General features: G+C 46.4%; 1 protein-coding gene across 4 annotated transcripts in view; it reads left to right on the forward strand.

Moving 5' to 3' along the window:
- TTC7B (tetratricopeptide repeat domain 7B) overlaps positions 1 to 12204 on the forward strand; it is a 278705-nt gene that overhangs the window by 84733 nt on the left and 181768 nt on the right. For all 4 annotated transcript variants that reach the window (XM_055288412.2, XM_055288413.2, XM_055288414.2 and 1 more), the window contains one exon: positions 901 to 1022. In XM_055288412.2, the coding sequence (XP_055144387.1) occupies positions 901 to 1022 (122 nt within the window). The remainder of the gene's footprint in view (positions 1 to 900; positions 1023 to 12204) is intronic.

Below are 12204 nucleotides of genomic sequence, written 5' to 3' on the forward strand. Positions count from 1 at the left end.
TAGTCCCAGCTACTTGGGAGGCTGAGGCAGGAGAATGGCGTGAACCCGGGAGGCGGGGCTTGCAGTGAGCTAAGATCGTGCCACTGCACTCCAGCCTGGGCGACAGAGCGACACTCTGTCTCAAAAAAAAAAAAAAAAAAGAGTAGCAGCTACATGTTTACGCTTCAGTATACCCAACCCAACTTGCAAGTCTTCCTCCTGATTAGTTGGCAGTCCTTCATGCAGGGCTAAAAAATTAAATCTTTAAAAACCCCATTATCTGTTGACAAGCTAAGAAGTCAAGTTTGGGGAGAGAGGGTGTTTTGCTCAGCTCTCCCCTTGAGAATAGAGGACTGCCACGCAGCCCAACCTCACCAGGTTGCAAGGCTGCAATGTCCCTCAGCTCTGGAGCCTGGGGAGTCTGCCTCTTTCTGGTTGATTCCAGGGCTAGTGAGGATCATAGCACTCATCAGCCCATCTTGGAGCTCATCAAGCTCATGCAGGGCTGCAGCTGCAGTCTGCCTGTGCATGACCTTGGCCATTGGCGGATCACAACTATTTCCGCCCTTTGCTAGGACCCGCTTCTGTGTCCCTCAGCCTTCCTGTCAGTATCCTGGCATTCAGCAGGGCCTCTCTGCCTCTAGTGCTTCTTACGGCACCACCTGCTCATCAGCACCCCCGACTCCTCAGCTCTCGGTACCAAGAGGGCCCTGTGTGCCCCTGGGTTGCTGGTTGCTTCCTGTCTAGTAGAACCATTCTCTCTGCTTTTCTAATGCTTGTACTTCTACACCTGTGCCTCTGCACTGATATTTGCCTGAGGAAGTTGGATTTTTAGGTCGAGCAGTGCATTTAGAGATAGGGTTTGAAGGAAGTAGGCTTGGATGTGCATCTGATTAGTTTTCCAATTTTCTCCCCTTCTAGGTAATACTTTCTAATATTCAAAACAGAAGCCCTAAGCCTGGCCCTGCTCCCCACGATCAAGAACTAGGTTTTTTCCTAGAAACAGGACTTCAGAGAGCCCATGTCCTCTATTTCAAAAATGGGTAAGCCTTCTTCATTTTTTTAAATCCACTTCCTAAAGAAGGAAAGTAGAAAGCCTTACAATGCTGTCTCCAGTTTAGTTATTATAATAAAGGAATTTTAAATATGAACTACCATTGGAACTTTTTTTTTTTTTTTTTTTAAAGAATGAACATTGGCTGTTTTTGTCTCTTCTCTACCTGGCTCTCTTGCTTTCCCATGAGATGTGAAGGTGGGAGAAGGGAGGGAGGGAACCCGAGTCACAAGTACACAGCCCCAAGACCAGTGGGGTGGGCCTGATGGGAGCCACGCCTTCCCATGCCCTCCCTCCGTGAATGGCTCTGCACCGGCCTCCCCATTTGTTAAGGAAAAAGTTAATGAATTGGAAATCCCGGCACACAGGAGCATCGCCCTTTCAGTGGCTGATCATTCAGGGAATTGGATTTGCCAAATCTCAGCCAGTTTTTATGAAAGTGAGTGTGGCTTTGAAAAGGCTTTTAAGAAGGGTTGAAGGACATGAATGGGAGGGACAGCTCTCGAATGCATTTGATGTTTGTTTTCCTTTTTGTGTTGCTCTTGTGAGAAATGTGCTGATTCTGTTCCAAATCTCTTCAGTTATCCCTTGTTTTGACATTGTGCTGCAGGATAGACGTGCATGAAGACCAACAGTAGGTATCTGGTTCCTCTGTAGCACCCCCGTAGGCTTTGCATGGGAGGCCCCTAGAGGCCCGTTCCCCTCCTCTAGAGTAGTCCAGTAGTGCTTTGAATGGCAGAGGGGACCCAAGCCCCAGCCTCTGGGAAAATGAACAATGGAGTTGCTCCCTCTTCATTTTTAAGAGCTTCAAACCTTGGGGTGTAGCTCATGAAATTGGGATTTCATCTGCCTGGTGGCCCAGAGCCGCGTGCATCCATCTCCCATTAGTTGAAAATAAATGCCTATTTTTCAAGTCCTATTAAACGGCTTGTGAGAGAAGGCCTGCTTTGGTCCAGAGGCCTCTGGCTGAGTGCCACATGACCCACGAAAGGCCATGACACACACCCCAATGTTTGCAGCAGCTCAATGGCCTTGGCACAAAGATGCTCTTGCATTCGATCTCATCTACCACTGACTGAGATCATTTGAGCAATGGTGCACGTCCCCTAAGCTAAGATGAACTTCTGTTTTCTTTGTTGTTATAAATAGAAGGAGAAGGGAGGGAACATGGAATATTTTTCTAGTGATGTTTCTTTTCCCTTTTCATGATAAATGGTGGTCATCGCAGAGGAGCTCCTGGCCCTTGCCCTCCTTCTCTCTAGCCTGTGTCTGTATGTATTAATATGGAGGTCCAGACCTGGGAGTTAATCCCCCTGGGGGTCCCAGGGGTGCCATACCCATACATTCAGTTGAAAATGTTTTGTGTGAGATTAATAAGAGTGGGTTGGATAGTGTATTTTCATCTTTGAAGCCTGTTCCTTGGGGAGAAAGGAAGACTACTGGGCCCTGAGACACTGGCTGCCCACTGGAATCCACTAAAAAATGAGAGGTTTGCACTAGGTGATGGATTACGTGCCATGGATTGCTTACTGACTCATTTCTCATTTTATTTTACTTTACTCGAGTTCAAGGAAATGCCTATTGATGTAGCCTTAAGGAACTGCTTAACTTTGAAGCTTTTTCTGTTTTCTTGTCCTCTTGCTGTTCTCTCTGGGCTCTAAAGACCAGTGATGGGATTGGGCCAGGTACTCTCACTCTTTTTTAAAATTTTTTTTGGGGGACAGGGTCTTGCTATGTTGCCCAGGCTGGTCTTAAACTCCTGAGCTCAAGGGATCTGCCTGCCTTGGCCTGCCTAAGTGTTAGGATTACATGCGTGAGCCACCACTCCGAGCCCTGGGCCAGGTGCTCTCAAAGGTCCCTGCTAGCTGCAGTCCCTGCTGGTGCAACCAGCTCAAGACTGGGATGGTGCAACAGTAGTGAGGAATTACTTTTAGGAGGTGGAGGTGAGGGCCAGTTTGGGGGCCACAGAATGTACCCCAAGGAGAAAAAACACTGGGAAGTTTTGAAGATGCCAAGTGTTGTCAGGGCTGCTTGACGCAGGGCCTGAGGGCCACAGCCAGGGCTCATTTGTCAGTAGATGCCTACAGCAAGCGGGGACAGAATGGAGGTAACTGCTGTCCCTAAGCATCAGCAGCTTCCCACACTTCCTTGTGAGGTACTTGCTCCCAGTTGTCTCACTCCTTTTGCTCTTCTGCAGTTTTCTTCTGTGTATCTGGAAGTCTATAATGCACAGGATTGACTGATTTTCAGTAGTAGGAAAACACACTAGAGTTTGGCAATAAGAGATGGAATTGATGAAACACAATGTTTTTCTTTAGAAATATACTTAAATGTATACTTAGCTTTTTAGTTGTCGTTCCTGAGGACTCACTGAATTATAGTCTTGAATCTGATTCTTCTAGAACTCTCCCATCTTTTCCAGAAGTCAGTGCTGAACTGGTGGACTTAGGCATCTTTTTCAGAAAACCTGACGCCGGGACCAGTTCCTAGGCCCCTTCTGATGCGTTAGATCCAATGGCTTCTTTTAAGTTTGGCTTAAACCTTTGTCCTTTACGGTCACTGGTCCTCACAGTGTTGCCGCTCCACCGTGTGCAGTGGGCAGTGTGAGCAGTATTGCCCCTGCAGTGGGCAGTGTGAGCAGTATTGCCCCTATTGTTTAGAAAAATTTAGACTCACAGGGGATGTGCCTTGCTGCAGGTCACACAGTTCCTTGGGCTCCAGTCCTTTCACCACTGTACCACTGTGTGGGAAGTGCTGTAGCACGGTGTGGAGGGAGTCGATGGGAGGGATTGACTGTCCATCACCCTCCCTCTGTGAGGGAGCACTTGACCCCCAGGACAGGACATCACCCACAGACAGTTCCCAGCCTCTGTTGGTTTGGTGATTTCTCCTAAGGCTTTCCCTCGTGTCTCATCTACAGCGCGTCACAAAGCATCTCTTTCTCCTCGCCCTCCTCTCCCGGCCTCCCTTTCTGGCTCCTCCTCTTCCCTCTCCCACCCCTCTTTTTCTTCTCCTTCACGTCTTTTCCTTCCCTTCTTTCCTAGTTCCTCTCTTCCTGGGCTCCCTCTTTCCTTATGAGGCAGGAGAGAACAGCTAGTTGTCATCCAGGCCATTAACTTCCTCCACCTCCCAGTCCCGAGTCTCTGGGCGCGGTCCGACTTGGAATGTACCCAGATACATTTCACATCTATTTCTCTTATCCCTCTGGGTGGCAGCAACAAGCCTGTTAAGGCTGAAAAAACATCTTGTTGAGGCTCCGCAGAGGGTGAAAGCAGAACAGTAGCCTCAGAGGGCCGGGATTGCCGCCTCCGAGGGCTCCAAGTCGCCTCGCCAAAGCAAGTGCTTGTGCGAGGGCAGCTCGGGTGCTGGGTTTGGAACCAGCCCTTTCTTCCTCTGGGTCTCGGGTTCTTTATCTGTGTAATAGGGTGAATATCAGTCACCTCATAGAGCAGTAGTGAGGAGCAAATAAAAATATGCACATGGAAGCACCTCGTGGGGTGTCAGGCAAACAGCAGGAGGTAAATTGTGACTTCCAATGGTGACGATGCCTGGCTGACTTACCAGCTGAAAGTGGGACCAGATTAAGGTCACATCCTGGTTGAAGTGGGAGTTTGTGGAGAAGCAGATGACTGAGCCGGAAATTGCCAGGGCTTGAAGGCAGGGCATTTCTTTACAGTGGCTGCTGGCTTAAGGAAATGCTGCTCAAGATGCATAACCATGAGCTTGGATAACATTCGAATCACTTTCAGAGAAAATACGTGGGACTGACTGGTCTGACTGCGGTAGCACTGGGTATTCATTTCACAGGCCAGCTAGCAGCAGAGAAATGGCTTCACCCTCGGGTTCCCCTCGGCCTTCTGAGAAGATAATGTTACTCCCTACTTGAGTCATTGCCACCAGAATTGCAGAGAAGCTTGATTTGGGCATGTCAATCAATTTTGGATTTTTACCTCTTTGTAGAGTCAGGGTCTTATTCTGTGGCCCAGGCTGTAATGCAGTGGTACGATCCTAGCTCACTGCGGCCTCGAACTCCTGGGCTCGAGTGATCCTCCTGCCTTGGCCTCCCAAAGTGTTGGGATTACAGGCATGTGACAGTGTGCCCAGCTGGGATGCCAATTAGTTACTGCAGGTTGCTTTAGGAATAGTTACCCATCTTTTGTAAACAAAGGGTAGCAAAGCACATTTAAAGTAACCCTGCTTCTTGTTAGCTGTGTCAGGTGTCCTGGGCAAGCAAAACGGATTGTAGTGTGTTTTCACTAGCTTTGAATTGATTTTAATTCAGGTGGGGTGGAGATAAATTGATGCAAAAGGCAAATGACTGTCAGCTGGGAGATGCACCCATGGGGTTGTACCATTTTCTAGGTTACATCACCGAGTGCTGCATGGGAGGCCTTGACTCAGAAAGCAGGAAGTCAGGCAGGGCTGGTTCAGACCCTGGGCTTCCCTCAGGTACTTGCAGCCAAGCCAGGGAATAAAGTGGTATGGAAGGGCTTTTGGACCTCTTGTTTTTATAATCAAACAAATAGACCACTCATCACCACTATGCATCGACTTTAAAAAGCTTGCAATCTTCCCATATAATCTCTTTGCAATTGTTTAGCCCTTCTCAGCGTAACCTAGACTTAGAAGGCAGGAAAAGGAGTCCAAGAGGCCCTTCTGTGTCCTATGGGCTGCTGAGGAGGTGCTTTGTGGGCTGATGTCTCAGATACAGCAGCAGCAGCAGCAGACAGGCTCCCACATCCCATGTGATTGTGGGGAGGTGATCATGGCGAGGGCGCCCGCCAGGACGTGAGTGTGATTTGCTGGATGCAGTTGTCTCTCTTGGTGTTTGAGCAACTTAGCCTTTGCATTCTGGCCTTCCGGAGGTCAGCTTCCCTCTTGCAGTGGTAGCAAGTGTTCACACTTAAAACTGCACACTACTTTTGACAGTACGAGTCCACTGCAGTGAACATAAGAGAATTCACACATTTCCTGTAAGCATTTAATAACCACCACTTTTTTGTATGCAACCCTCTTCAGGAGATACAGAGATGAAAAGGAAATGGGCCTTGTCGTCTGGGAGATGGCAGAGAAAAGAAAAAAGGTGAAGACATAAACATTAGTAACTTTGAAGTTTATGACATCGTTCTATGAAAGAATAAACAATGAAAGAACACCTGATCACTTTAAATGAGCTGAAGCTTCCAGGCCCATTTATTCATGCATTCGAGTAGGGTCATTTGTTCATTCAGTTAATGAGGATTCATTGTGTACCATCCATGCCAGGGCTGTGTTAGCCCCTTCTCTCATTGCTATAAAGAAATACCTGAGACTGGATATTTTATAAAGAAAAGAGGTTTAATTGGCTTACAGTTCCACAGGCTCTACAGGAAGCATGATGCTGATATCTGCTTGGCTTATGGGGAGGCCCCAAGAAATTTGCAATCATGACGGAAGGCAAAGGGGGAGCAGGGCCATCACGTGGCCAGAGCAGGAGCAAGAGAGCGAGGGCTAAGCAGGGTGCCACATACTTTTAAACGAACAGATCTCATGAGAACTCACTCATTATCATGAGGAGTAGCAAGGGTGATGGTGCTAAACCATTCATGAGAAATTCACCCCTACAGTCCAGTCATCCCCTACCAGGCCCCATTTCCGACATTGGGGATTACATTTCAATATGAGATTTGGGTAGAGACACACATCCAAACTATATCACAGGGCCCACATTAAGTTGTGGGGATGAGTGGTGAAGAGAAGAGACAAAGTCCCTGCCCTCCTAGAATTCATGGAGAACTGAGTCTCATGGAGAATTAGGAATTAAAATAAGCCATTTCAGGATAATCATATGTGTTATCACTGGGGAAGTCCACGTTGCCACAGAAGCAAACAGGAGCGCTGCTCTGCTGGGAGGGCCATGTGATTTGGAAAGGGGAGTGAAGATTTGGAAAAGTGGGCTTGAGATGGTGTAGATGCCTACAGATGGGGAAGCACCAGAGGGACGTTCCAGTGGTTGGTAGAGTATGGAGTTAGAACTGCACTCGGTATTGTGTGTATTCTACAGGATATGAGACCAGTCTGGCTGGAGTGATGGTTTCTGTAGACATCTCAGGATGTTCCTATAAAACTTTCAGCATGGGACCCGGCATGCAGTGGGTTTGGTCAGTTATTCAATGAGTATTTGTTGAGTTCTGCTAAGTACCAAGTACTGTGCTCAGTACTAGTATATGTTGGTCAATATAAGAGACATAGTCCAGGCTCTCAGGGAGGAGACAGTCTAGTGAGGGAGATAGATAATATGTAAGTACTGGCCGTATATAATTACAAATTGGAATAGGTGCTAGGAAGTGAATAGGTGTAGTGAAAGCAGATAACAGAAGGCCCCTGCTTAGATAGAGTGGCCTGGCCAGGTCTTCAGAGGAGGTGACATTGAGATGAGACCAAGACTTGAAGGGTGAGAAGGAACTAACCAGGTCAAGCACAGGGGAAAGAGAGCTCCAAGGAGAGGGTGCAGAATGTGCAGAGGTCTTGACCCAGGAAAGAGCTTGGTGTGTTCAAGAATCAGAAAGGAGTCCAGTGTAGTAGAAGCATTGGAAGGAGGAGGGTCACAGACTCTCTCAGTCTGGCTTACCCAGAAGAAGGAAGGTCCACTGTGCAGCATATAGTGGGAGAGTGATGGTTGTCCAAAGAGAAGTCCCCAAGTCACCAGGACAAAAGGTAGGTGATACTAGGTGGTGAAGACATTAGATGTGTATCTTAGAGATAACAAAGGGTATAGAGACCAAGAGAAGTGGATGCATTTGAGATGTCTGTTAGAACTACTAGAGTGAGGACTGCTGGTGGATTGGATTTGGGGGACAGAGGGTAAGAGAAATAGAGGAACCAGAGATGACTCCCCAATTTCAGCCTTGAACAGTTGGGTAGATGGGTGGAGACAAGGAGAGGATCAGATCTGGAAAAGGAGAAATCAAGAATTTGCCTTTGGGCATGTTAGGTTTAAGATGCCTGTGAGATGTCTAAGTGGAAGTGTCAACACGACCAGAAGATGGGTTTGACTTGAGTTATAAATGGGGAATTTCAGCATATTGATTATATTTAAGGCCACAGCATTGGATGAGATCAGTGAAGGCACAGAGAGTAAAGAGAGAAGACAGCCCAGGACTCGGCCTGAAGACCTGCAAGAGTTGGAAGTTGAGTAAAGGAGGAGGATCCTGTGAAGGAACTGCCAGAGGTGGAAGGGAAATCGTGAGGGTGTGTCCTTGTGAAAGCCAAAAGGGGAAACCTGTGCTAGGAAAGAGGAAGTGGTCACCTGTGCTGAATGCTGCTTAGATGTTAATAAAGAAGACCAAATTGTGACCCCTGGATTAGATACCATGGAAGACATCTGTGACTGTGAGCAGATTTTGGTGGAGTGGTAAGAGCAGAAGCTGGACAGGGGAAGTTGAGGAGCAGATGATACAGGATGAATTGCAGCTCTGTATACAGGCCACTTCCCAGAAATGTTCTTCCCCTTCCATTTTCTTTTCTAAAGTGGAGTTCGTGCTGGAAGGACAGATGGCAGAATGATGGTGGAAGATTAAACAGCAGGCTAAGGAGTAGGGAATTCATTCTCTAGGTGTGGAGAAGCCATTGGATCTGGAAGGTGGGGTTTTGGGAGGTGCCAAGAACAGGGTAGTTCATTTGGCCACCAGGAATCTAGTGCCACCAGAGCCACGTCCCCTATTTCAGTAGGATCAGGTTCATTTTACTTGGCTTTTGGCCACAGGCTACATTTTAACCTCAGCAGGAACCATACTAGGAAGGTGGGGGTGATGGAGGGAGGGACAGAGCCCGGAGGGACAGAGCTGGGAGGGAGTCTGTGTGAGAGCTGCTTTAACAGCTTCAGAATGGAAGTTGATGGAGTAGTGTGAGGTATAGGGCGCCTTCCTGCAGCCTGGCCAGCTAAGGCCATCTTGGGGATGCCACATGTCGCCTGGGCACTCACATGTCTGGAAGACTTGACTCACCTAGATCGCTGTTCCACGCTCTTCATATGAGTCATTTCACTTTGAAGGGAGATCTTCATAATAGTTGAACTGATGGTGCAGTTTCTATTCAGAAAATCTGGAAGCTCCAACAGCTGTTAGAGAGCATTTGTTTCCATCACTTCTCTTGATACATGAGATTCAGAGAAATTCTGTTCACTCATTATTCAACAAACATTGATGGAGACCCTTACTAGGTTACTTACTACTGCCAAATACTGTTCTAAGTGAATGAGTCAGACCCAGTAGCTGGCTTTATGGAGTTTACATATCATTGGGGAAACAGTCGATTAGCAAGGTAATATGATTTTCTTCAGGGTCACACAGCTGACTAGGGCAGAGCTGGGACCTGTCCTCCTGCTCCTGGCTTCCAGTTTAGTCCTCTCATCAGTTGGGCCATACTGACCATGCCCTGTCAGTACCTTCTTGAAAATGGAGTCATGAGCAGCATAGCAATATATTACACTTGAAAATTAAGGACCTTAAAAAGCTAGTCTATCATCTTCCAATTGGTCTCATATAATTAAAAAATAAAAAATAAAGCAAGTCTAGACGTAATTATGTATGAATTAAAAGCATCAGCCATATCTTGTCTGTTCTGTTTAAATGTGGGCTAGGTCTTGCTCATCCCTTAATGCCATCAAAACCTTAGTTTGGAAACAAAAGAATCTCTAACGATTTTAATTATGAAACTCCGAAACCCCTCTTTTCGGTGATGAATTATGGGGACAGGTAATTACTTTCAGTATACTTCACGATTGCTAGCACTTAGTGAGGGTTAGAGACCTGATGCCGTCAGAAAGCTTCCTCAGCATTCGGCAAGATGGGTGCATTTGTGTTGATCTCTCCTTGGTTTCAGCAGAAGAATGGGGTGGGTCATTCTAAGCTTCCAAAGTCGGGGAGGAGGTTAGTGATTGGCATTTAATTGTATCTCCCAAAGGCCCCTCCCTGCATGGTTTAATGGTGATATGCTGCCTCTTGGAAGGCAGGCTACAGTTCCATTAATCACCACCAAGAGACTGGAATTCCGACAGATGAACTGGTTAGCATTTGTCTTGGGTAGTGGTTTTCAGTTTTAATGGGAGCAGGAGTGGAGGAATAGATTCCTTGCTTGTTTGTTTATCCATTCACATATTTATTCATATGTCAAATATTTACGTGTTAGGAACTAGGATCGAGACAGCAAATGGTCCCTGTGGAATTTCTAGTCCAGCAGGAGAAGAAAAAACAAGGAAATTACCAGTGGGCTATGCCTTTAGGAAAGGGGAAGATAATGCTATTTTCTTTTCTTACCTTAGCTTTTCACCTGCAGTTTTTCTTTTAGAAAGATGGTTATATAATTTCTTGTCTAAAAGTCAGAGTTAATTTTTGTAGCATCTCCCAGTACCTCTTGACATAACTGGAGACTCATTCCCTGGGAATTGATGATATAAGACCTTATCAGACGGCAGTGTTTTCAGAGCAGCTCTTGCTCATGCTCTGGATGGGAGTATCGTGAATGAACACACTGCAGGAACACACCATGTGGTCTGAGGGATACTGCCCTCCGCTGTTGGTTTCAGATGATGTGTTACGGCATTCACTTGTTCTACCAGTGTTTATCAGCTTCCACTCTGAGCCAGGCATTCTTTGGGTGCTGGGGATAAAATGGTGAGCAGCCAGACAGGCTTTTGCTGTCAGAGGGAAATCAGATCGTTATACTCTTGGATGTATAACTATAGCCTAAGATAGTTATAGCATTGTGGAGGAAAGGTACCCATTTCTGAGAGTCCATTTTAAAATGAAATTAACCTACAATTGGTGGTTATGGGAGGTTTTCCTGAGGAAGTGACTGAGCAGAAACCTGAAGATGAATTGGAAAGTAGGAGCTAACTGGCAAAGGTGAGGCAGTGTGAAGGGAGTGGTGATCTTATTGTTCAGTCAGGGGTGTCCAATCTTTTGGCTTCCCTGGGCCACATTAGAAGAAGAATTGTCTTGGGCCACACATAAAATACACTAACATGAATGTAAGCTGATGAGCTTAAAAAAAAAAAAGGTCTGTGCATAAATCTCATAATGTTTCAAGAAAGTTTATGAATTTGTGTTGGGCAGCATTCAAAGTCATCCTGGGCCGCATGTGGGCCGCAGGTTGAACAAGCTTGGTTTAGACCCAAAAGAATCCTCAAAGGCATCTTGTCCAGCCAACTCATCCTTTATTCTCTGCTTTATTTTACTCCTTAGCATTTAGCTGACATCAAATACACTATAAACCAGGGATCTTCTTAGGTTTAGTGAAAGATTCCAACTCACAAGAATTTCATAGGCTGCCCTTGACACCCATCTACTTAGATAGATACAGAATAGAACCAAAAATTGCCAGCAGGGAAAGGTCAGGGGCTTCTTTCCACATGAGTTCTCCCAGCAGTTCCTACAGCCATCCAGGAGCTTCTCTGTTCCTTTTCACCTCAAGTGACAGCTCAGGTGCTAGGGAATGAGACGCACATTGGGTAGATTTGCCATCTGCCCTGGCTTAATATCTCAGGCCCCACGTCTTCAGGATCTTCCAAGGGATACTCTAGGTTGTAAGAATCAGCACACTCAGGGAAGTCCAAAGACACAATGTTCCTATCAGATATTTACAGTTCCTCCCAGTCTGGCTGCAAGTTATCAATCAGGGGCCATTTTTATCATAGGAAGTGTTGCCTAGTAACATAATTGACATTTTATCTTTCTAGGCTTTCTAGGGAAACAAAACTAGAAAGTTAACCTAAGGTTATTTTTGTTGTTTTTGTTTGTTTTTTTTTGAGGCGGTGTCTTGCTTTGTCACCCAGGCTGGAGTGCAGTGGTGCAGTCACGGCTCACTGCAGCCTTGACCTCCCGGGGCTAAGCAATCCTCCCATGTGATCCTCAAATAGCTGGGACTACAGGTGCATGCCAGCAGGCCCAGGTAATTTTTTTGTATTTTTTTTTTTTTTTTGTAGAGATGGGGTTTCACCATGTTGCCCAGGCTGGTCTTGAACTCCTGGGCTCAAGTGATCTGCCCACCTGGACCTCCCAAAGTGCTGGAATTACAGGCGTAAGCCACTGGGCCCGGCCAACCTGAGGTTAAATTCTCAAAAGAAGAGGGAAGGAATTTAACCCTTTGCCCCCATTTGTATTTTGTCTTATTTAATTTGTTTACACTTGTCT

This window comes from Symphalangus syndactylus, chromosome 8 (genome assembly GCF_028878055.3).
Source record: "Symphalangus syndactylus isolate Jambi chromosome 8, NHGRI_mSymSyn1-v2.1_pri, whole genome shotgun sequence".
Taxonomy (NCBI): Eukaryota; Metazoa; Chordata; class Mammalia; order Primates; family Hylobatidae; genus Symphalangus; species Symphalangus syndactylus.